Source organism: Chrysochloris asiatica, unplaced genomic scaffold, assembly GCF_000296735.1.
Source record: "Chrysochloris asiatica unplaced genomic scaffold, ChrAsi1.0 scaffold00155, whole genome shotgun sequence".
Classification (NCBI taxonomy): Eukaryota; Metazoa; Chordata; class Mammalia; order Afrosoricida; family Chrysochloridae; genus Chrysochloris; species Chrysochloris asiatica.
The window spans coordinates 5,889,808-5,917,252 of NW_006408673.1; the positions used below are offsets into that span (position 1 = coordinate 5,889,808).

Here is a 27,445-nt window from a genome sequence, read left to right on the forward strand (position 1 = left end):
AAAAAAAAAAAAAAAAAAGCCAACCAGACAGACCTCACTTGCCTCCTGCACAGCACCAATAGCTGCACTTTGGAAGTGCAGATTTGTTTTGAAGTCCTGAGCTATTTCTGGCATCAGACAATGGAAGGGGAGTTTAGGAATCAGAAGTCTGGTAGACTTCTGATAAAGTCTAATTTTAAGAAGTGCCACAGTACCAGGCCTGTTATGATGAGGTTTCATCCATCTCACTGGAGGGGGTCTTCCAATCAATCTTACTGGAGGTCTTCCTCTTTTTCTCTGACCCTCCACCTTGTTGTTGTTGTTGTTGTTAAGTACCATGGAGTCGATTCCAACTCATAGTGAGTGACCCTTCACAGGGTTTCCGAGGATGTAAATCTTTACGAGAGCAGAATGTCTCATCTTTCTCCCATGGAACTGCTGGTAGTTTCGAACTGCTGACCTTGAGGTTAGCAGCCCGACTTCATAACCACTATGCTACCAGAGCTCCTTACCAAACATGATATCCTTCTCCAGCGACTGGTCCCTCCTGACAATATGTCTGAAGTATGAGAGACGAAGTTTGGCCATCCTGGCCTCTAAGGAGAACTCTGGCTGCACTTCTTCCAACACAGATCTGTTTGTTCTTTTGGCAGCCCATGGCACTGTTAGTATTCTCCTCCAACACCATAACTCAAAAGCATGAATTCGTCTATGGTCTTCCTTATTCAGTGTTTAAAACTTTATAGAGTATAAATTTCACACTATAAAATTCACCCATTTAAAGAGTATAATTCAAAGACATTTAAAGTAATTAATATAAGTTCCTCAGTTACCACAATCCAGTTTGAGAATATTTTCATCACCCTTAAAATCTTGCCTTGTGGCCGTCTTTGAATCCCTATTCCTGGATTAAACATTAACCCTGAATCCAAGGTTAAGCATTAATCTGCTAACTGCAATTTAGGCAGTTGAAATCCAGTAGCCACTCCGAGGAAAAAAGCTAAGGTTGTCTGCTCCCATAAAGATTTATAGTCTCGGAGGAGCATTCCTACTTTGCCTTATAGTTGTTGTTGTTATGTGCCGTGGAGTTGGTTCCGACTCATAGCGACCCTGCACAGGGCTTCCACAAGGCTGCAAATCTTTACGGGAGCAGAAAGCCTCATCTTTCTACTGCAGAAATGCTGGTAGTTTTGAAATGCTGGCCTTGAAGTTAGCAGTCCAACTCATAACCACTACATTACCAGAGCTCCTTGTCATATAGAGTCACTATAAATTGGAACTGGCACAATTCGGTGTTTTTTGTTTGTTTTTCTTATCCCATCTTCAGTTGTAGGCAATTATGAGTCCGCTCTAGAAATCTGCCTTTCTAGACATTCAGATAAATGGAAAAATACATCATGTAGCCTTTTGCAACAGGCTTCTCACACTAAGACTATTTTTTAAGTTCATCAATGTTGTAGCATTGTTGTTGTTGTTGTTATGTGCCGTGGAGTCGGTTCCGACTCATAGCATTATCACTTGTTAATTCCTTTTTATTACAAAACAGTATTATACTATATGAATATACCACATTTAGCTTATTTATTTACTAGTTGAAGGTATTGTTTCCTGCTTGGGGTTATTATAATGACTGTGAACATTCACTCACATGTAAGCATATGTTTTCATTTCTCTCAGGTAGAATCCTATAAGTAGAATTGCTGAAACTGTCAAATTGCTTTCCAGAGATTTATCATGGTACATTCCAACCAACATTTTCCATATCCTTGTCAATACTTGTTATTATATGTACTTCTTATCAGAGTCATTTTATTGAGTGTTAAGCACATTGTTTTGCATCTTCTCATGTATTTTTCAGCCTTTTGTGTATTATTCTTTTGTGAAATGTCGGCTTGGATCTAATACCTTACTGAATTCTGAGTATTAAAATGTGCATGACTTGCATATCCTGCTTGGCTCTCTATATCAGATAAGGCAAAAATCAGTATCATTTGTTTGAGGCCTGAACCTAGAGCTGCACTGAAACTCATTCAGCACAATGGTGTGCTCACTACCTCTGGGACCTACAGTCCTAATCATCTATGGTTATTGATTTTGCTACTCGAAACTCTGACAATGAGATGTAACCACTATCCAGAGGTACTCCTTAAGGTTTTAGACACATCATCTCACTGACACAGCTACTCTGCTGGTCTGTTCTTATTAAAACTGAAGGTCTACCATACACTACTGTGACTCTGTATGATATCTCCATTTGGGAAAGTGGCGGGAACGGTGGAGGCACTTGGTTTTAGTGCCATCTCAGTATTCAAGGAAGGAGAAGTGGTTACCCCATTGGTAGAAAGCATTATTCCCCACTCCATTGCTTACTGTATAGCCATTAGCTCAATGGTGCCTTGTTTCACAAAGCTTCCTCTATATTTCAGTGCCTAGTTGACTGGTATCTCAGCTACACTGAAATCTCATCATGACTAGTCTATTGCACTATTTGGTCTCAGCATCAGATATGCAGAGCCAAAGAAGGTCAAGGTTAGAAAATGAAAAAGAACAAAAAGGTTCAAGATTATTCTATTTAATGGGTAGAAATCCAAACTATTCATTCTCATAGCTCTGACCTTGATGAAACTTATTATCTTTTTATTGACCCTTGGACTGTTCAAATGGCCTAAGCACTTGGTCTGTTACTTAGAAGACTATAGGTTGGAATATTAAAGGCATTCATCTTTGAGGTTTATGAACTGTGAAAACAAATTAAGGCTAAAGATCAGGCAGTCTAGGCCACTTATGTAGATGTCCATAGTAAGGGCTGATTCTCTAAGAAGATCTACTGAAGTCAAGCACAGGGCACTGGCCAGGCCTGTTCTTGAAGGTGAGCATATCAGGGGCTATTAATGGTGCCTCTTATCTATAGACACTTTTTCAGTTTCTGATGTTATTGTCCCAGTCTAATTAGCTGACTGTAAGCACACCAGTGTGATCTTAAATTGAATCTGTGCCAAAATTTAGGCTTTCCCAATGATTGGCAGTATGATAACTGTGTGTCTTTTGTTACAATGGTCACCTACCATTGAACTGAAGTCACAATATTCTAGCCACTTCACTCTTTATCATCCACAGGCATCCAAAATTAAAGAGGTTGTAAAAACTTCTTCAGAAAATGACTCAAGAAAGGAAATTTGGAGTCCTGGTGCGGTGCTGTAGGTTAATGTGCCAGACTGCAATGCTGTTTGAACTGCAAGGTCAGTGATTCAAGCTCACCAGCTGCTCCTCAAAAACGCTATACAGGGTCACTATGGGTTGGAGCCAACTCAACAGCACTTAACAACAATAACTGAATTTGTAAAGATTCCTGGTGTGGCACTATAGGATAAGTACTGGATCGTAAGGTCTGTATGAACTGCAAGATTGGCAGATCAAACCTACCAACTACTCCTTGGAGTAGTTCTAGGTTCCCTCTTGAATGTTTATAAGCCAGTTACTTCTTGCCTTTGTAGTCCCTCCCTTCCCATTTGGGTATCCAATGTCCAAGTTGCCCCTCTATGTCTACTCTGTGTGTGGAGGGGGTGGGAATGTTTCTTGCTGTAAGGATTTGTTGCCTCTTTTGTGTCACTGCATTCGTATGCATAGGTCAAGTTCATCAGCTTGGATCAACTCAATCTTCTTCCCTCCCCCCTCTTCTTTCTTCTCCTGGTTGAGCTCTGATCATCCGGACACATGGGTGTCATCTGCAAATGTTGGTGTTCTTGTGCACATGCCCTCTCTTCCCATCAGCCGGCAGCTCCATTCTCCACTTGAGTCCTCCGTGGCCACGTCACTGACTCTGGGCCCAGGAGTCCTCAGGTCTCCTCGTACTGCTTGCCAACAAGGTCCCCAACCGGGTCCACAGAAGCGCTCTGAATATTGTGAGGCTTAGCTCGCCGCCGCTTCATTGCTATCTTTACCCCATTTCTCCCCAACAGTGATGCGTGTGTTTAACAATCTGAGTGTGCATTTCCACCGAGTCTCAGTTTTGAGGGGGGGGGGGGAGAGGGCCTACGTAGGTGGGACCCAACTGACTGCCCCAATGTCTCCCAGGGGAGTGACCCATTTGTTCCCGTAGTAGGAGTCCATCTGTCTCCATTGTGTCATGTTTTTCCTGTAGCTCTTCCATTTGAGACGTATCTTTTGTTCTTCTCACAGTTCCAGGCTTGTCAGCTGGTCCCTTCAAGTGGGGATTTCTCATCTCTGGTGATCTGGATGTGGTTCTGGTTTCTACCTATAGTTTTATGCATTGCAAAGGCTCCACAGAAAGCCTCGTTCACCGGGTACGCTGTAGCCCCGTTTTAGGTATTCCAATCAGTTAAAGGCAGAAGATGGTTTACCCAACGTTTTGAGAAGGGGCTTTGTTGACCTTCTCATTCAATATGACTATTTTTATTCATTTTCATGGCCTTACAGTCATCCCGGGCTTTGAAATAATTAGAAATGGTCTCTCCTCTAAATTAGTGAGTCAGTATTCTATTCTACAACCACAGACTTCTAAGCCTTCCAGCTTGCTTGCTCAAACCAATCTAACCTGACTTTTAGCTTCCCCACTTCATGAAAACTGCTCGTTTTGGAGCTTCATGAGGATTATAATGTTATTAAAGGCAATTTTCAGTCTATGTCTTGATGAATTCTCACCAAGTGTCATTCTTTACCATCACAATTTCTTGGATTTTTTTTCTTTTCTTTCTAGTTTTGGTTGTTTCCTGGAGAAGAAGGTGCTTTTGTAGTCCCGCTTACAATTCTACAGTCTCTTTACCAGAGGAGTTCATCCCTTTTCATGATGTCAAATTTTATTTAAATGGAAAGACCCCTAAATTATTAGGCTTTTCTTCTGAATTTTAGATGTGAGAGAGTTTCTTTAAAACTCATGGAAAAATCTATTATCTTTTCATACCATTTTCCCACAAACTTTTTGAAGCCCCTTTATGTCTAACTTCATATTCAACATTTCAATCAGGAAATCTCAGAGGGACTTCAATGTCAATAGATTTAAGATTAAATTTCTTCTACCCATTAACTTCCTGTCCCAAATCTTAGCCACAGGGATGGAGAAGAGATGCAAGTGCTCTTCCTCCAATGTTCCCAACTTAGCAAACACCACTGAATAGCATTCGGTGAATTTTAGGAAGACGTAAGGAATATCTTCCTTCCTCATTATCCCCCAAAATAACTAATCTCTAAGTCATAAATTTTGCTTTCTAAAAAAATCTCTAATGAGGATGCATTTCTTTAACTCTGCTATCATCACATTGATTTCTGCCACCCACTCCTAACTGATGACCCTGCTCCTGTCTGCATTTCAATATAATATACACTGGAATTAGCATAACCTTGAAGTGTAAACTTGATCACATCTCTGCTGAAAATTCTTCCAAGACTGTCTAATGCTCTCAGGATAAACACAACACTGTATTGATCTTTAGGTAGAGTCTTTTTGTCTTGCCTTACTTCATGATATTCTCCTAAGATCAGCCTTTCAACATTTCAGCATTGTTTTGCATCAGGGTCTTTGTACATGTTGCTCCCATTTTCAAAAGCAGTTATTAGCAGTGGTTGACAATGACTCATCTCTGACTCGAGTGAATCAAGGTAACCTGATGTGTAACAGAACAAAATTTGTCTAGTCTTGCATGTTCTCCATCATTTTTGGTATGGATGACTCCACTGTTTAGGCAATTTTGTCAATCTATATCACTGAGGGTTTTTCCTCATTTTTGCTGACCCTCTCTTTTATCAAATATGATGTTCTTCTCTAATGATTCGGTTTTCCTAATGACATGTCCAAAGCAAGCAAGAGGAAGTCTCACTTCGGTTGTAACAAGCATTCCAGTTGTATTTGTTATTCAAAGGCTAGCTGATACTACTTATTCAAATCAAAATTTATAAGAGACACAAGAAGACATTCCTGACAACCTTATCCATGGAACTCAGTCTCCACTCCACTAATCACTATCGTAACACTTCATTTAATTCTTTCCTGTAACTTTTTATAAGCTATGTAATCTATTTACATATTTGTTTAAACATGTATGGGGCAGAGACAGAATCTATCTTGAAAATATCCAATACACTGAAAATGTTCAGAGGCTTTTTAAATAACTGCTTTAACTAATTAAGACTTTTAACTTTCACTGACCATGCAAAAGCAATATTATAAAGAGTTCCCAGGTGTGACAACACATTATTAATAGAAAAAGGCTCATTTTTATTAAAATAAGGGAATATATTGTGCTATTCTAAGCTGTTTTTTCTTGAACCCTGAAATTCCTCATTAAATTTTAAAATTATGTAATCAAAACCATAGAATGGTCACATTATTTGCTCTGTTTACAAAAAAGTTATGATCCAGCATTTTAAATATGTCCACAAATTCTGATACTCCTATCTTCAAGAGGTAATGCTTCATTCCACCCTTCTTGAGTGTAGACTATATTTAGTCCAAACTAAATTATTATTATTCTAATAATGAATAGAATGTTGCAGAAATTATGGAGTGTTACTACCAAGTGGAGGTCATAAAAAGAGACTAGAGCTTCTGTCTTGCTTTTTCTTGGATCACTTCCTCTGGGGGAAGTCAGTTCCCACTTTATGTTGACATTCAAACAGCAGATGGGGAGGCCAATTTGGTGAGGATCTAATGCCTACTCTGAGTGATTCATACTGAACTGCTGTTTGTTAGTTCCATTTCAAATGATATTACCTTTAAAAGGTGAAATAAACATTAGACAAAAGCAGCTCACATCAATACAAAATTAGGTATGCTAAAAGCAAACTATAGGTTTCCACTTCTAATACATTTCAATCAGTACATTCAATCAATCGATACAAAAACTCAGTGTTCACTCTCTTGTCAGTCCTTAAATTAGTTACCTAAATTGTATTGATAGTGAATCAATACTTAGCATGAAAGAAGACAATTAGTGATGGTGCTATGTAAAAAACAAAACAAAACAATTAACTAGCAAAAACAGTAAAAAGGAACAGACCCCCACACTTTCCCAATTCCCTACATCTGAGAGATTGTGAACAATATGTTGTTGCTGTTGATGTCATAGAGACCCTGTACAAGTTTCCAAGGAACAGCTAGTGGGTTTGAACTACCGACTTTGTCCATGTTGATCCTGCAGTGCCACACCAGGCATTCATTTTGAACAATATAAATACGAGTGATTATAATTAAGATTTGAACTTAATTATAAAATTGATGATTGAACCAGAGATGTGAACCAGAGGCTGAACAAAAAATTTAGCCAAATATATTATGGTTATAGATTCTTTAATATTTAGATATTGTCAAGAAAGAAAAATTGTAACAAGTATTAGTCAATAACATAATTTAATCATTAAAAAATATGTGATCCCAATTTTACATCATGTTTAGTTGTTTTTGTTGTCAAGTGCCGTCAAGTCGCGTCCAACTCATAGTGAACCTGCATAGTTAATTGTAAAGCTGATGCAGGACTGGGCAGTGCTTCGTTCTGTTGGACATAGGGTCGCTATGAGTGGAAACTGAATCGACGACGGCCCCTAACACCAACAACAGCAAACTGAAATGTATAGTTTGATAAGGTCTGAATATATATATGGACTCCTGGTGTGGCGCTGTAGGATAAGCATTGAACTGTGAACCAAAAGATGGTTGTTGTTGTTTAGTGCCATCAAGTCGCTTCTGACTCACAGTCACTCTGTATAGGGTTTCCAAGAAGCAACTAGTGAGTTTGAACTGCCAGCTTTGCAGTTCCAAGCAACCTTGCAGTTCAGTGCTGATTGTACAATGCCACACCAGGACTCCCATATCCATGTATATGTATGCATGTTGCTGTAGGATCAGCAATGAATTGTGGCAGTTCAAACCTACCAGCTGTTCCTCAGAAACCCTATGCAGAGTGGCTGTGTCAGAACCGACTGTATGGCACTTAACAATATATGTGTGTATATACATATAGATATAGATATGAAGAAAGAGAGATAGAGTAACATTAGACTACTAACCACAAGGTCAGGGGTTCAAACCCACCAGCAGAAACCCTATTACTATTAGTTGAAACCAACTCAAAGCAACTCTATGTAAGGTTTCCAAGGAGTGATAGGTTTGGACCAAACACTTTGGGGTTGCTAGTTATGTACCGTGGAGTCGGTTCCGACTCATAGTGACCCTACACAGGGTTTCCAAGGCTGTAAATCTTTATGGGAGCAGAAAGCCTCATCTTTCTCTGGCGGAACAGCTGGTAGTTTTGAACTGCTGACCCTGAGGTTAGCAGCCCGATTCGTAACCACTATGCTAACAGAACTCCTTGGGTTTAGTAGTCCAGTAAATATTCCTATACCACTATCACAATCAAGGTACACTCCAAAACATTTCCTTGAACCCCTTTGCAGCTAATTCCTTTCTTCCAACTCCAGGCTCTTGGTAATCAATGAACTGTTTTATATCACTATATAGTTCTGTTTTATCATTAATTTCGTAGAGATAAAACCACACAAAATAGTGTCCATCTTACCAAATTTCTTTAAATTAGCATCATGCTTTTGAGATTCATCCACAATGCATACAAATACAGCAGTAGCCAATTCCTTTTAAGGAGCACTGGAGGCACATGGGTTATAAGTTTGGCTATAAACTGAAAGTTCAGTGGTTAAAACCCACCAGTAACTCTGCAGGGGAAACATGTGGACGTATACTTCTCTAAAAATTTATAATCTTGGAAATCCAATGGTCACTACGAGTTCAAAGTTTACATGACTGTATTGGATTTGGTTTTTTAATTCCTTTTTAATTCTGAGTAGCAATTAATTGAATGGATTGTACATCAATCTGTTTATCGACTCACCATAGTACTATTTTGTGGTACTATGAATAAAACTAAAGGTGCCTTGGTGGCACTGTAGGATAAGCACTGGCTGCTAACCGCAGGTTGGCGGTTCAAACCCATCAACGGATCTACAGGAGAAAGGTGAGGCAGTCTGTGTAAAGATTCACAGCTTCTGAATCTCTATGTAAGGTCACTATTAGTAAGAACTGACTCTATGGTAGTGGGGTAAAAATTAATAAAACATTAATGTTTCATTACAGATGTATGCAAATGTATACAAATGTTTTCATTATTCTTAGTAAATACCTAAGAGTGGGAATGCTAGATGGACATTCAGGGCACATTTAGCTTTCCAGAAACTGGATATTGTTTTCTAAGGCAACTATGCTATTTGCTTTCCTATCAGCATGGTACTAGAGTTTCTCATGCTGTATATACACCCTCAATGAAAGCATCTAGCATATCTTTTCCCATCTTATTAGATTTAAAGATTGTACACCTTTATATTTAAGGTAGGTTTCATGTAGGTAACATATTATATAGTTTTTAACTTTTCCTTTCTTTGAATTGTCATTTTAAGGCAACAAATATTTTGTCAGTATGTTATTTTATGAATATAACATTGATCATACACTTGAAATTAAAAAAGATTAAGATACATATGAGGTAAACTAATGTTTACCTCACCATTTTTTTTTAATAATGGAAAATATTTTTTATAACAAGTAAATATCAAATGTGGGAAATTACTAAATTCTGTTGTATTTTCATTGCAGAGTATTCATAACAACAACAAAAACAGTTTAAAATCATCTTTGTGATCTTATAAAATAATCAAGGGTCTACTAAGTACAAATGATAGAACCCAAAACTATGGATGCATATGATCCTAACTATATTTGTAAAAAGGATTTTTGTTTTTAATGTCAGTGTTTTTGATATAGCAAACAAATAAAAATGGATTTTTTCTGTGTAGTAGAATTTTTCTTGTTTGTTGTTTGCTTTAGGTTTTATTTCAATGTAACAAAAACATTCAAAAATGAATGTGGTTCAGCTCAATAAACTTTTTCAAAATAAATACAACTTTCTAGCCCTCATCTCATGCAAGAAAAAGACAATTACCAGCATCCTAGAAACCTCACCCAAAAACAATTTACTAAAGGAAGCTTGACATCTAACACCATGAATTAGTTTTAACTTGTTTTTGAATGTTATGTAGTGTAATTTGTGCCTGGCTTCTTTCCATTAATTTATGCATGCTGCTATATGTAGTATGATAGTCCATTTATTTTCATTGTTGTATATTCAATTATATGGTTATACCTTAATATATTTATCCATTCTTCTGCTAGTTGACTTTCCAGTTTAAGAGTATAATGAGTGGACCCAGATGGGGACCTGGTTGGCCAGCAGTGTGGGGAGACCTGGGGACTCCTGGGCCCAGAGTCAGCGGCGTGGCCACAGAGGACTAGAGTGGAGAGTGAAGCTACCAGCTGATAGGAAGAGAGGGCATATGCACAAGAACACCCACACTTACTGATGGTACCCATGTGACCTGGCTCTGATGAATGGATGATCAGAGCTCAACCAGGAGAAGAAAGAAGAGGAAAAAAAAAAGAGTAATCTGATATAATTTGATGAATTTGACCTACACCTATGGATGCAGTGACCCAACAATCCTTACAGCAAGAAACATTCCCACCCCCTCCACACACAGAGTAGACAGAGATGGGCAACTTGGACATTGGATATCCAAAATGGGGGGTGGGGGTGGGGTCTACAAAGGCAAGAAGTGACTGGCTTACAAGCTTTCAAGACGGAACCTAGAGCTAGTGGGCATGGAGGAAGGCAGAATCTCCAGTGAGTACTATCCAATCTGTCTAGGCAGAGCTGATGAAATGAAATGCAGAAGGGTCACTTGTGATACAATAGTGAATTGTTATCAGGACTGATTGTGAGGGTTGGAAATGTAAAGGTAGACGTTTTGTAGCAAGGAAGGGAGTGATTAACTCTCCAGTCTAGGAGCAGAGGTCTCTAGGACCATCAATGGAGAAGAGCTGAGAGCAGGACCCTACCCAGAGAAGCAGCGAGGCCCGAGATAGAGGCAGAGACAATGATGTGGAGTGATGAAGCGGCTGGGGGCTTTGGATCCAGAGAGGGAGAGGGACTGTGTGCTGAAGAATGGGGGAGGAGGGGGGAAGGGGGAGTGTAGTGGGTGGGTTTATAGGGTATACCCTTTGGTAGGTTGATGATGCATGGAGGGGATTGGAACCATGGCAATGAAACAATATATGGTAGAACGAATGTAAAACTAAAGTTCTCTCATGTAAAATATCATATCATTCACAATAAAACATGAAAAAAAAAAAGAGTATAACAAATAATGCTAATAGGAACACCCTTGTACAAGCTTTTTGGTTAACAGATGTATGTTTTTCTGTTGGTCTTATTTCAAGACATAATATTGCTGGATCATAGGCCACACATATGTTCAAAAATATTTAGTATTTCCACAGATTTTTCCAAGTGGTTGTAACAATTTACATTCCCACCAGCAGTGTGTGAGAATTCTAGTTCCTCTAAATCTTGTATCTCTCTTTTTCTTTTTACATTTTGAACATTTGTGATCATGTAGTAGCATTATAATGTAACACACATATATATATATATTTTTAATGCTAAATTAACAACAGCATAAACAAACCTGTAGTGCAGTAGAGTTACTTGGAATGGCTCTTCTAGCCATAGTCTTGGTAACCTCCAGCTAAGGACTGGATGAAACAATGTACATAACAGTGTATGGACAATAATGTGGGAATTAGTCAGTTTTGTCAACCCACTAGACATAAATAAGCCATCTCAGATGCAGGAACTGGGGAGCTCACGACTAATAAAAAGGAAGAGCCATGAGTGGAGTGCATCTATTGGGCTCTAAGATCACGTAGAGGAGAAGCAGTGATGACTGAGGTAAGCATACATAAAAAGTGTAAAATAGACCAGTAGGCTCCCTGGACCAGGAACTAGTAAACCTGAAAAATGGGATGACCCACAAGCAGTCTTGTATGCACACTGGTGACCACCCTGGTCTACTGGTGGGTGGAAGTGAGGGAAATGCAGTAATGAAGACATGGGCTGATTTTGGCCATGCTCCACAGACACCCGATGACTTTGAGATGAGAAAGAGAAGAGAAAGAGATGGCTGATCTGAAGTTCAGGGACATATATGAACTCTCAAGCCCAAGGACACTACCTAGCCACTTGGGGTTAGAGTTAAGAGTGAAGTGGCCAGCTGGTCTGAAGTAGGGGATGGTGTGGCAAAACTCCCAAACTTGCAGACAGTACACATTTGACCTAGATTGGGTTTCTTGCTGACCAGAACTCGATCAGAAGACGATAAGGAAGCTTGATACAGGAAGCAAGCATAAAGTGCTATAACTTGATGAACTGGACATTTGTTTATGGATGAAACTGCCCAAAATTCCACCCGAAATAGAAATGTTCTTCATATCAAGGAAAAAGCATGTCTCCTCAATACACGGGGTTGATAGGGATGCGCAGCCTAGACTTCAGCTATTAAAAATGGGGGGTTCAAAAGGCATGAAGTAGCTGACTTACAAGCTTTCATGAGGGTGCTTAGTGTCAAGGGGAATAAGATAGAATCCCCACTGAATAGTTTTCCTCTTATCCAAATGGGCCTGGTGATGAAGGGGATAGGATTTTATGATTCAGTTGTGAGTAATTGTAATCAGGTCTAATGGCGACTGTCACAACTGTAAATGTAGAAGAGGTGTAACTAAAAGCAGGAGCTGTTAACCTCTCATTTCAGGAACAGAGGACCCTAGGACCATCAAGACAGAAGAGTATGAGTGGAGTGTAGGATCCTAAACGGAAAAGTGGCAACAACAGAGATGGTGGCAGAGGCAATGGCATAGAGACATAGAGCAGCAGAGGACTATAGGCCCATGGACTGATAAAGGCAGTGTGTCTGCTGGTAGAAGAATGGTTTGCAAAAGGCGACCTTTGGACATTTAAACGAGTCCATATTTTCAATGTGGTATGTGAACATCAAAACAAAACAAAAAGTTAATAGAGGTAAATACTGTTAGCTGATGGTGCATGGAGGGCATTGTAAGCATTGCAATGATTTGTTGAATGTAAAACTGATGGTCAGCCCTGTAAACCTTTACTCACTTCACAATAAAAGCTTTATAAAGAAAAAAAAGAATGGGGTGCTCTTTGGGAATTATCAAGAGTGTGAAGGAACTTTCAAACACTTGCCCAGTGGATGAGAGAGAGGCATGCCTGAAGTACAGCCGAGAATCAGAAATCCTGACTGGAGAACTGTTGTAAACTGAGTTATGTATGGTCCTGAATTGTACTCTGTTCCTTTCCTAATAAACTCCATAATCATGATTATTCTCTGTGAGTTCTGTATGGCCATGCTGTGTATTAGCTAACTCAACAGAGAATAGAGTGCCATGGGAGAAACACTTGCAGTCAGAATAGGATAAAGAAGGTTGGAGCATGAAAGCATGTATGATGTAAGAACTGCCCCTGGACTGATGAGGACTTTTTCATTCCCCCTGGTGAAGTAAGAGGAGGCCAGGTTCTAACTCCACACCATTTTTTAAAAAAACCTTTCATAAAATGAATGTAAGATAGAAAGATATAGATTTAGATAGATAGATAGATCTACATAGATAGATGTAGGATCTAGCCTGCATAGACAGATGTAGATCTATCTATCTATCAAAATGTAGATAGCATATTTCTCTACATACAGCTTTCCTAAAATCTCAAAATTAAAATCTTCCATTGAAGGGATTCAAAATGCATTTTGTAAAGTACTTCTATCTTGGTAGGGGAAGGGGCCAGGGAAACTTATTTAAAGATTATTTATTGAATACATACTCAGTGCTGGACACTGACTGTTGCTAGAAAAACTTGGGAGTATTGTGAAGCAATGACTGAAAAGAAAACAATACACTTATAATAATTAGGACTTATTATAGAAAACAAAAGACGTCTTTCAAATCAAAATAAGAGAAAAGCTATTCATGCAGATTATTTTCTAAATTTTTGTCATATAATACAATACCTGGTTTGAGGCAAACCAAAACTGGTTCCAATACCAACACGAGGTAAATAGTTAACCACTTTCTTTACTGTTGCAGGATCTGGGAAGTTGAACATTACAGCAACTGTAAAAAAATTTTAATAAGTTAGAAAATTATTTTCTTTCTTGAAAATTGACTTAGTCCCACACATATTGACTGTTATACATCTCTTAAGTCCAGTTCTCATTATATTCCTTTTATTGTACTGTACATAAAATCTCAGTTATTAATATATCAGAGGTGACAGTCACTTCACTTACAAACTCTATTACCATAGACAGTTCTTTCTCTGAAGACCAGCAGGAATTCTAACAATTGTGTTTACATTAACATGACATGAAGCTGAGGTTATCTACTTACAACTTCAAGATAAGTTTGATTTTGTCAAGTCAAAAATATTTCTAAGAATTACTATGAAGAACCTTAAAAAAATAAAAGTTCATAGAGCTAATAACCTAACATGAAATAAGTTTACACATATAGCTTTACAAAGATAAAGAGATACTGAAATATTTTCTTTATAATGTTTGTTTACACTAATTATATCTTCATATGATACAAAACACTGTGAGAGCTGAAGGTAAAATCTTCCTCTACAGTTAATAGTCAAAGGTAAGTGATTTTTATTATCTATTTTCAATGATTATACTATATGCTGGAGTCCTGGTGTGGTGCTATAGGATAAGCACCGTTGGCTATTCAAACCCACCAGCCGTTCCCTGAAAATCCTATAAAGAGTTGCTATGAATCAGAATCAACTTGAAATCACTTAACAACAACAACATAGTATATATTAAGGGCACATTTCACTAATATAAAGATATGCAGAATAACAATGTTAATTTATAAACATCAGCTATATTTTTTTGTTTGTTTTCATTTAAAAAACAGGAAATAGGACTTCTGGCAGGACGATAGGTAAGGCAAATGCATTACATGGCCCCTCTACAACAAATACGTAAGAGAGAAAATAAAACGGACATAGATGAAAATTCTGGCACCTGGAACTTCAACAGAAAGGTTAGAGAGGTTGCTGGGAGGAAAGGTGGAACAGAGATGGCGAGAGAGGGAGACTGATGGTTGTAGGGTAGCTCAACCATTGTGTGAGTAGCTTTGGCAAGGAAGGGAGGCCTGGCAAAGCAGATTCGCAAAGGGGATGGAAAAAGTGTGATTTCTTCTTTTTTCCCATGCTCCCCTAGTGGCCAAAAGTATGGGCAGCTACCACCATGTGCAGACCCTGCTCTCTAGGAATCATGCCAGCATGAGATGGGTGCTAGCTGCGACAATTTGACGTGATGTGCCACTTTGGCACCTGGATTCAGGTGGGCTCAGCACCAGATCTACAAGACCCGCAGAGACACCAGACCAGTATTGAACCAGTTACCCTGCCCCCAGTTACCCTGTGGTCCTGACAGACACTGAAACCAGCTCCATCAAGGGCCCTCACAAACTACTTCCACATTGAGTACCCTGAAAACAGGTAACACCAAGGCCAACAGGAACTCCATCTGTTGTCACATCCCTTCCACAACCATCTTGCGAACTGCTCAAATTGCAGGAGCCTCCCAGCAATTTCTCCCCTCCAGTTCAAACAAAGTAACAACCTCACAATGCCTAGGAGAAAACAGACTAATTTTAGCTCACACAAAGAAACAAGTGAGAATGGCTCAAATAACCAAGATGCAGAACCAGAAGACATTTCTGAGAAAGAAAAAGTAATAGAATTAAATGAGGAAGAAAAGGCAACAGAACTAACTGAAAAATAATTCAAAAGAATGATAATTTGGTACCTTCAAGGCACTGATATCAAGATCGAGAAAAGCCAAGAAAACACAACAAAAACTTTAGAAGAATTACGAAAAACACAACAAGTAGAAATACAAAATAATTGCAAAATTTGAAATGCAAAACCTGCGTTTAGAAATCTAGAAGATTTTAGAAATACTAAGATCTTAGAAATGGCATTACATTGAATGAGCAAAGGAGCAGATGCAAAACTATGGAAGCCCAAATTAGTGAGCTTGAAGAGAAATCTCTCAATACTAGTAAGCCAAAAGAACAATCTGAAAAGAAAAAAGAAAAAAAAAAAGAATCCAAAGAAAGCCTAAGCGTTATGTGGGATACCATGATGGGAAACAATTTACGGGTGATTGGAATTCTAGAACAAATGGAGACAAGCACAAAGAGTTGTTGGAAAAACGTCCCTAACATCACGAAAGACAGGCAGATAAGAATACAAGAAGCTGAATGAACCCTAAACAAGATAGATCCCAAAACAATATCCCCAAGAATTATCATAATCAAACTTTCCAAAATCAAGCACAGGAAAGAATCCTGAGACCAACTCTAGAAAAATGAAAAGTTACCTACCAAGGAGAACCAATAAGACTAAGCTCTGGTTTCTCAGCAGAAACCAGGCAGGTAAGCCTGGTTTGACCTCTATGAAAAGCACGGGAATGACATATATGAAAACTCTGAAAGAAAAAGATTGCCAACCAAGAATCATATACCCAGCAAAGTTATTCCTCAAAGAAGATGGTGACATTAAGACATTTACTGATAATAAGAAATCAAAGAAATTTGTAATGACCAGACCAGCTTTGCAAAATATACTAACGGGTGTTCTTTGGATTGAGAACCAACAACAGCAGACAACAACCTGTGATTACCATTCATGACATGCAAATATAGAAGCATTTAAAGTAAAAATCTAACGTACAAGATAGAAAGTAGGGAACCATAGATATCAATGCATAATGAAGTCAACTACAAAGCCAAAAGAGGGATTACTGTAGATACAGAACTTCCAAATGGCAAGTAAGTCAAGTAGATTTCAAGATAAAAAAGACTGTTTTAAGCAGGAGACCAATAAAATTACAAGGTAAACACAAAGAAAAACAATACACCAGCATATCAAAATAAAAGGAGCTCTGGTAGTGCAGTGGTTACAAGTTGGGCTTTTAACCTCAAGGTCAGGAGTTTGAAACTCCCAGCCATTCTGTGAGCGAAAAGATGAGGTTTTCTGCTCCCATAAAGATTTACAGCCTTAAAAATCAACCTTATACAGACAGGGTCACTATGAGTCAGAACCAACTCCACGACACATAACCACCAGCACCACCACCAATGCATCAAAAATGAAAATGACAAGAAAACCCTCAAACAAAAAGAAAAACAACATGAAAAATTATGTGGAACAATGAATCTAGTAGCTCCACACACACACACACACACAAACCACACAAAAAATGATAACAATCAATTCATACCTACTGACAATTACACTGAATGCAAATGGATTACATGTACCAGTTAAGAAGCATAAAAAAGATAATGGGTGAAAAAACAGGATTCCTCAATATGCTGTCTAAAAGAAACATACCAAAAAGATGAAGAAAGTTTTCAAAATGCCCATCAACAGAAGAATATTAAACAATCTTTGATAAATCACACAGTGGAATACTACAAAATGTTAAAGCATTATAATGAACCTCAGACACCTCACATGATTGAACCGGTATGACATTATGCTGAGTGAAATTAGTCAATCATAAAAGAATAAATACTACATGAGACCAACGTTTTAAAAAGGTTAAAAAAATGTGTTCTTGATAAAAGAAACAATCTATGCTAGCTGGAGAGTGGAGAATTATTCATGGGCTAGAGAGTAGGTACATGTTAAGATAGTTGACAGGGCAGGCAATACACAACAAAAGGGAGGTTAGTAAAGGAACGATCAAGGTAGTGGAAGATTTTAAAAATATGAAAATAGCAAAATCATGAAGTCATCGCTATCAGAAAATACTGATTTTGTCATTCTTAAATTTTTAATTACAATGTTATATAAGTGGGCTTTTTTTTACAAGTTTGTGAAAAATTCCATTATCCTTTAAATCTCATTTTTCCCCAAATTTTTTGAAGGACCCTCATATAAGCTACAAATGCTCACTGAAAGAGACCTTTCTGCTTTACCTTGCCTGAAAAACTAATTAAGGACAAAGAACACCCCAAATTTACCAAGATTGGTATAGCTTTATAACATTGGTATTACCAACAAGTGTTAGGTAAAAAAGTAATTAATCTTTCATGAAATACCTAAAACATAAATATTACAAAATACTATCTAAATGGAAGCAATAAGGCATACTCAAAACTGAAATCTTAAAAAGAGGAAGGTTAACTGCAACAAGGTGCTTTCTACAGCATAATACCTCTGTTTGCCATAAAAATCTCCAGGGCTGTGTTTTGCAAAAGATAACGACGAGAAAAGATTGACCGTATCTCTGTGAACAGCCATTTTCCATGCAGCCCTTCTGTGTATGCCAGGATCTAGTGAGGAAAAAATAATCTCAAGTAAGTTACAAAATACTAGAATTGTTTTTGTTCCCCTACCCCCCAATTAAAACAAGGAAAATCATATTAATAAAAATAAATTTTATGAACAAGAATTAAATAATAGTTCTTAAACTAATTGATAGAGACTTAAAATGGTTTGCAGTATTAGTGGGAGGAAAATGTAAATTTAAAAGCAGAATAAAATTATAAAACAATAATTTAAAATATGTATGTGGAGTTTTTAAGTCAATGACAAATCTATACTTTCTTTTTTGAAAATACTTATTGCATTCTTGATTCACAGATTTCATATACAGGTAAAATCTTAAAAACAAGGAAGACCTCAAGAGAATGCCATACATGCTTATAAATCACATAATGTAGTTTACTTTCAAATAATATGCCCGGAATGCACCCAGAAGTATGCTTTGCTTACTTAAAAAAATTATAAATTCTTAACTACCAAAACTATATCATACTTTTAAGGTCACTGTTGAAGCAACAGTCACTCATTCAGAAAGCACAAAGGCTGACTGCGTAAGAGGTTAAGTATCATTTTGTCAGCTAAGGCTAAACACAAACCTGCAAATGAACTCAGCATAATCTCTCTAAGGAGTAGGTGGTTGTCAGAGTAACTTGTTACAATTCTTGTCATCCCATGTGACAGACACAGATGCTTAGAATGCTTTGCCAATTCAAAGTAATCCTGTCTTTAGTCCTAAGCTTCTTTATTGCTTTGTTATCCAAGTTTTGTTTTGTTTTTAGAAAATTCATTTCAAAAGCTTAATTATGAAAGTGTTCAAAGGAAAATCAGATTAAGAATTTCTCTACACCAGTACTTTCAAGAATATTTGCAAAGAAAATAGGATACATGTGATGTCAGTATCTGCAAAGAACTCCTTGAAGGTAATGTAAGCTAAAACTTAAGTTATATTTCTCAAAAGTAAAGACCATTAAAAATACAAATGAAACTACATTTGATTATTATAGTACACTATAGTCATAAAGATCAGGATCAAAGAAAAGAAAAATAATGAATAGCAATAATTCATCCTACGTAAATTTTAGACTGTTCTTTACTTTTCCTCCTTTCCAAGCTTAAATACAAACAAATCTACATTCCTCAATTCAAATACATTCTTTCTTATTAAAATCTCTTATTTAATTCAGTAAGTACAAAGTCACTAATTTTGATTTTAAGAAAAATCAATTCTATGTCTAGCAATACAGGAATGCAGAAATTAAAAGAATGAGTATAACTAAGTCTCATGGTTGTTTTTCTTAAGGAAAAAAAAAGAACTAAAAAAAAACAACAACAAAAACCCTCAAAGGATCAGACATGAAAACACTTGTTTTCAACTTTGAAAACTGGTGAGAGAAATCCTAACTAAGTCACACATATTTACATAATGAATATCAAGAGAAATTAAAAGGAAAAGAAGAGACAAAACTATGAATATTATTCTCAAGAATTTCGCTGAAAGTACAGGTAGTCTTTCTCTCATCACAACCAATTCAACCACCAGTTCAACACTTCAGAATCTGCAATAACCTCCTACTTGGTCTCCCTACTACTCCTCTTCTAGAGTTTAATTTGTCCCAAGGAGCAAAAGAGAAAAAAAAAAAAGGATAAATGAAATCACATCAGTCTTGTATTTAACACCATCCAGTGGCTTCACGTACTCATAATAAATTCCAAATTCTTCATAATTTGGAACATCTTATATTTGAGACCATCGAAGAGACAAGGGGAGTCCTGGTGTGGCGCTGTGAGTTCATACACCACACTGCAAAGCAGTTTGAACTGCAAGCTCAGCAGTTCAAGCTCACCAGCTGCTCCTCAGAAACCCTATACAAGGTCTCTATGCATCAGAAATGACTCAACAGCACTTAACAACAACGAGATAAGGGGAGTCCTGGTATGGCGCTGTGGGCTAATGTATCAGACTGCAAAGTCATCTGAACTGTAAGGTCAGTGGTTTAAGCTCACAAGCTGTTCCTTGGAAACCCTATACAGGGTTGCTATGGGTCAGAATCGGCTCGACGGCACTTAACAACAAGACAAACTCTTTTCCTCCTCTGGGATTTTATACAAGTATTTATTATTCCCTGTACCTGGATAATTCTTCTCCCACATACTTAACATTTGGATTACTATATCTCACCATTTAGATTTCTACTGATTATATTCCCACCTCAGCAAAGCCACATCATCGAAACCCTATTTCCTCTACTTCCGAGTCATCCTACTCAAAACTCTTAGCAGATTTTCTTCATAATACTAACCATGAGCTGAAAAAACAATATTGGCTTACTTGTCTGGTCCCTCTATTCATCATTAGAAAAGTGGATTCTAAGTAGTAGTTGTTGTTAAGTGTTGTTGACCCAGTTTCGACTCATAACACCACCATATAGGCTTTCCATGAAGTGATTTTGAACTGCCGACCTTGCAGTTCAAAGCAACCTTGCAGTCAAGTGCTCATCCTACAGCACCATACCACCAGAACAAAGTTATTAAGTCCACTCTATTTTCATTGCCTAGACCACCAACAAAGAAAGAACAATGTTTGGCACAAAGATATTCTTTGAGTGATTAAATGAGTTAACAAATGTTAAGTTCTATATATGTATGATCCAAATGAATCTCATTTGTTTATAAGATGCTTTGATAGAATTTGAATTAGTTGAAAATACTTGGGGAAATGGACATTTAAATAAACATTCATGTTATTTACATAAATACATACATATGTATTTACAAAAATATCAGGAAAAGCTGAAGTATACTTCAGCAAATCTGGGTGTGTATGTCACATGGTAACAACTGGCATGCACTCTCCATTTTGGTACAGTCTCCATTTCACTCTCTCACTCACTCATTTCATCAGCATTTAAACTTGCCCACCTGGATTCTTCAAACGTTAGAGAATGCTGTACATATTCTGTAACATAAAATCTAATTTATCCAATAACTGGTTAAGAAAATTAGGCACAGACTAGTTGAGAAATTGATGCAAAATTCCTTGACAAGTTATTAATAGCAGTGTCTCAGCTACTCTCAGATATCCTAATACACAAATCTGAAGCTTCCATTATATGTTGCATTACTACATTTTTAAAATGGATTAATATTTGTTAAACAAAAATCCAACGCATCATAAATTTTAATCAACAACACTTGTTTTCCTACACTTGGGTTATAGGTGAAAGAGAAAAAACAAAACATCAACAGTGGGATTTTTAGTCCTCTGATCTATTAAGATTATCACACACTGGCCTATAAATTCGACCTTTTATATCTATAGTTGTTGTTGTTGTTGTTGTTAAGTACCGTGGAGTCAGTTCCGACTCATAGTGACCCTGCACAGGGTTTTTGAGGCTGTAAATCTTTATGGGAGCAGAAAGCCTCATCTTTCTCCTGCGGAACAGCTGGTAGTTTTGAACCACAGATCTTGAGATTAGCAGCCTGATTCATAACCATTACGTTATAGAACTATATAAAACAACTTGTTGCTTATAAATGCAAGATCATTGTCATTTAACTAAATATTTAAATAAATTCTAAGTTATCCCACTACAAATTGAAAAAAGATTTCTAAAACAACTTTTATAAGATTTTTAACATAATTCTGTGGTTTTAGAAAATTCAATTTATATCCCATTTATTTAAGCAGTATGGTTATTCAAAAGTCTACTTGAAAGACAGGAAGGAGGATGTTCCTTTAAAATTTGTTTTATTAACAAATGTAAAGCATATTCAAAAGTACAGAAACGAAGTCCATGTATCCACTATTAAACATTATCAAATACTACCATTTGCTATATACTATTGCCTGTATTTAAGAAATTAAAAGAACATTAAAGTGTTGAAACTCTCATATATTATCCTTCCTGATCCCATTTTCCTTATTCCTCGGAGCAAATTACTATCCTTATTTTTGGGGTACATAATTCCCATGTAAATTTTTTTCTGTTAGTACATTTATACCCTAATGATACCTAACATTGTCTTGTTGTATGTTTTCAAAATTGATGTAAACAGAAAGATACTGAAAAAATATTAGTGTTTTCAGTATTAAATAAAATCAGGTCCAGTAAAAATTTAAAACCCGTAAAAGGAGAAATTGGAGGAAAGAGAACATTATTTGATATTGCCAAAGGAATCAAAAAGTAAAATTTTACTAAGATTAACAAGTCTGATTTTTTTTTTAAAGAAAGAAAAAATTAACAAATGAAATTCTACATTTATGGATGAGTTAGTTGGAGTTTGAAATAAAATGAAGAATCCCTTAACTTAACAGAATTATTTGCTAAAATGGATATAACACTTCTTTAAAGTATTCATTAGGAAAAGGTGTCAGTACTGAGAAGCAGCTGAGGTCTAGCTAAGCAAGAGGTTCATTTCTTATTGGAATAGTATATGCCTGGTCCGAGGCTTCACTTCAAAGTCTCTAGAGTTCAATTAAAACTGGATTAGGTAGAAGCAGACCCTTCTTTGGGACTTTCTGTTCACTGAAACTCTACATACACTGACAGCACCCTAGACAGAGGTCTAGCCCTCCAATGAATCAGTTGCTATGGAAACCATATCATTACCATTGCTCTGCAGTTATGACCCCAAGAGCAGAATAGCTTGAAAGCTTAAGCCCACAGCACTCTCTTTGAATGTTTACCATCTAGCTTTATTAATATTGTGAGCATTATTGTTAGTAAATTCAACTTTCTTTATACATATATAAAATTAGTTTTGACAAAGCTGGCATATTAAACTTTAGGTAAGGGAGGTATAGACAAGAGAAAGAAACCAGGGTTTAATTCTACACACATACACAGAAACACACCACATGTACATACATATGAGAGCTTCAAAAGTTCATGGAAAATTGGAGTGAAAAGATAATGGAATTTTTCCATGAACTACTTGACGCCTCCTCATATGCATGTGTGTGTATATATATGAGCATACAGATAAAAGATAAATGCATATATATTTCTTTATATTTAGAAATATCTTTTTTTAATTTTTTATCTGAAAATTATACCTTCTGAAAAAGTGTATATTATTTTCCCTAAATAATTTGAACATTTTGTTCTTCTATACTTCCAATAGTTACTGTGAACTGATAAGAAAATTTCTTAATCCTATTGGATTTATTTCGGGCTTGAAAAATTTTTTTCACTTTCCTTTAGTTTTCCAGTTTGCACAAATTATAAATTTATCAAAGCAGAACTTTTGTTTTCTCATCCTTGTCAAAGAACAAAATAAAAATTTGTATCTACTGCCTAATTAAATGATACCCTTCCTTACTGAATACCATTTGTTTAGGTCAATTTAAAAATTATCCCAGAAAATAAAGTCATAAAAGGTAATAAATACATTGTTTTAACTCAAAAATAAAAAGTACTCATAGGAAAATCTGCATACCTAAATACAAACACAGATACATGCATATATAACCAATACAGGGCTTCTTCAAAAATACTATTCATAAAATTCAAAACTACCATAGCATTACCTAGTCCCAAATATTTGTATGTGTTTGGAGAGGTTTTTGCTTTTCAGATAATTCTACACTGATACCTGAAAAATTTCATAATACAAATAAAATCATATATATCAACAGCAGCATTTAATAGTTACAACAAATTTATTTTCAAATGATGTAGATATATTTAACACTGAAAAATATTCTATTTTTCATCAATCTAACAACATCACTGATAAGAAAAGTTTAGGAAATATTCGCTACATCCTATTTTCATTAAATGTAAATACAAAAGTCACAAGACATATACCTTAACATGGGAAAAACAGCAAACAAAAAAAAATATTTAAAATAAAAACATCGAAATATTCTCATTATCAAATCACCATTAATAATATGTGCAATAATGTTTTATTTACAATAGCTGCAATTTTAACTAGTTTAAAATAATTTAAATAAAATATTTTCAAAAGTTGAATTTCCATATAATTTTCATAAGTTTTATATTTTGCTACATAATTTTCTCTAAAACTTGAAATAAAACAACAGCATTTGATTTAGTTTAATAATGAACTCCAGTTAGTTTAAGGATTTGCTTCATAATCAAACCATATGACTTCTAACTTCAAGCTTTCAAAAATATACTCTTGGAGTAAAACTTGAAGACCTCCCCTTAAATTTAAAGATGACATACAGTTGCCTATAGTGGAAAATCTGGAATGGTAATTTTGTTATTAAATCTGTAACTCTAAACACTTAGAACATCCTCACATTTCAAAAAGAGTAAAACAATGATAACAATTAAAATATAATACTGAGGAATAGTAGAGAAAATTACCCTTTATATTAATTTAAGAGTATTAAATGAGCTATTATATAAAATCTTTTCATCTGTAGAGTGTATTTCTTCCTCCTGATTACTGGTAGTATGATGTGGTACAGTATTCTCCTTAACATTTTCATGGGTGACAAATTCAATTAAATATATTCATTACTCTAATGTTCGACTTGGCAGTTTTAGTCACTATGAAAAATTAAAAATATATAAATAAAATGTTTTGTGACCTTTGTATTGATTGGGCTAAAATGGTTTTAGCCTGGGTGTGGAAGATGGGGGAGTTGGGAGGGGTAAGAGGGGAGCATACAAACACACACACTCTTATGTTTTCTCTTCCAATTACTGAGGGAGATGATAAAACCACAGCAAATGATGTATCAGCTCATTTTATCTTATCGCTTTGGGGCTAGGTGACAATGAAGTTCATATTTCACTGGCTCCCATTGAAGATTGTGAAAATTACTTGCCCTCATGACCTGAAATTTCACTAGAAGACAGAAATTTCTCTTCTGCAAAGTAATGCAATTTTTCAGATGTCAACCTTTAGCCCAGCTTTAAAAATTAATTTCATTTATATTAACCAATGATATTGATATTTTCACAGAACACTCTTTGATACATGAAGCACTGACTGGCAAATTGATGTTGCTTTAGATGAGTAAAACTATTTTATTTTAAGCTGCTACAGCAGACAGATTTACGGCAAACTGAAATTCCCATTTCATAATGTAATATTCGTGCTACACTGATACACTTTTAAGCCACTGGCCTGTGAATAATTCAAATTCCTTAGTTGGTTCTATTTTATTTTCAATATTTTCTAGCTTAAAATAATTTACATTCTAAATGATGTGTCTTAAGGACAATTTCTTACAGAACTAACATTTAATATATAACTTAATTAGTGAAAAATCAAATTTTATATGAAGGATCAAAACAAAAGAAGATTATTTTTACTCATTGTCCAAATAATTTTTAGTTTAGATTTTGAAAATGGAAACTATATCTGTACTTTGAATTTTTTTGTTTCTAGAAATAACAGAAGAATTCAAAACATACTACAAAAGAATATTAAGGAAACATATTAATGAGCTTAAGGAGCTCAAGTAACGTAGTGGTTACTAGTCGGGCTGCTAACCACAAAGGCAGCAAGCGTTCAACACTACCAGCCATTCCATGGGAGAAAGATGAGGTTTTCTGCTCCCATAAAATTTTACAGCCTTGGAAACCCTATACAGGGTCACTATGAGTCGGAACTGACTCCACGCACAGCACATCACCACCAGCACCAGGTGTGATATTGGCAGAAGAAGAACTAAGTGTAAAGGTACCCTGTAAAATAAATAAATAACAAAAAGGCAGCCACAATGTATATTTTAATGTGAAAAAGATGTGAAAGGGTCATATCTGATTTTGACTACAAAATTAGAACTCACCTTGTATTTGTAAAATTAGAAAAATTCCAACATACAATTTTATAGTAAAAATATTACAAAAAATGTATACTTTGATATTTTAACCAATTTTAGTAGTCTTTTAATCAGTTATGAGTTTTACATAATTCAAGAAATACCTTGAAATTATAATCATTTACAAAGTAATTTAAGTATAAACTTACAAATATATGCATGAAATTTATGCTTATTCTATACTCTTAAAAATTAGAAGGAGACCAAGAATAACGTTTCTTAAATTTAGCTAATTTTACCCTATATTCTAACACATAAAGAGAGCCCACCAGGTACTGTGGTACATGATCCTCATACAAAGAATATTCATTTCCCTGTTACTAGCAATAACCAACTAAAAATGTTAAGAATAAAAGATATCTCATTCAATGCAAAAAAAAAAAAAAAAAAAAAATTAGCAAATTTCTGCCAAAAAATGGTTTCATCTAACTTTTCACCCTCAAAACAACATTGGCATTTTTCACACCAACAGCATCTAAGTTATTCTTTCATCTTTATTTAAAAAATACTTACATTTAAATCTGTTTATACATTTGGTATGCTACAAAAGACCTCTTTAAAGTGTTAAAGAACAAAGATAATAATTTGAGGAATAAGGTGTGCCTGACCAAAGCAATGATATTTTCAATCACTTTATAAGCACATGAAGGTTGGACAGCAAATAAGGAAGACTGCAGAAGAATCGATTCAATTATGGTGCTGGAGGAGGATATTAAAAGTCAAAAGAACAAACATATCTGTGTTGGAAGAAGTACAGCCAGAATGCTCCTTGGAAGCCAGGAAGGCCAGACATTGTCTCCCATATTTTGAACATATTATTAGGATGGACCAGTCCCTGAAGAAGGCCATCATACTTGGTAAAGTGGAGGGTCAGAGAGAAGGAGGAAGACCTCAATGAGCTGGACTGACAGTGGCAGCAACAATGGGCTCCAGCATTAACAATTGTGAGGATGGCTGACGACCAGAGAATGTGTCCTTCTGTTGAGCACAGAACACTGTGAGTCAGATATTTGATAATAGTAACATATCTACAAGGAAAACCAGTTAGCATGGTCTTAACTGGTCTTACTTGCTGTTGTTGTGGTTGTTAAATGATGATGAGTCAGTTCCAACTCAAAGCAAGTCTGTATAAGGTTTCTGAGGAGCAACTAGTGAGTCTGAATCACCAACTTTACAGTTCAAACTGACCTTGCGGTCCAGTGCTTATCCTCTGGTACCACATCAGAACTTGTGGTTAACAGTCCAGTGATTGTCCTATAATGCCATACCAAGATTTCCTTGTAGGATATTATCCTATCACAAATAGCACTTTACTTTAAGACAGAAGTTGAAATGTTCTTTTGACTATGAATGCTACATCATTCTTCTTCATGAGTCATTC

The 27,445-nt window shown here is 36.1% G+C and overlaps 1 protein-coding gene across 2 annotated transcripts in view; it reads right to left on the minus strand.

Moving 5' to 3' along the window:
- LRBA (LPS-responsive vesicle trafficking, beach and anchor containing) overlaps window positions 1–27,445 on the minus strand; it is a 944,588-nt gene that overhangs the window by 306,818 nt on the left and 610,325 nt on the right. For both annotated transcript variants that reach the window (XM_006870875.1, XM_006870876.1), the window contains 2 exons: window positions 18,148–18,265; window positions 13,918–14,020 (listed from right to left, as the gene is read on the minus strand). In XM_006870875.1, the coding sequence (XP_006870937.1) occupies window positions 13,918–14,020; window positions 18,148–18,265 (221 nt within the window). The remainder of the gene's footprint in view (window positions 1–13,917; window positions 14,021–18,147; window positions 18,266–27,445) is intronic.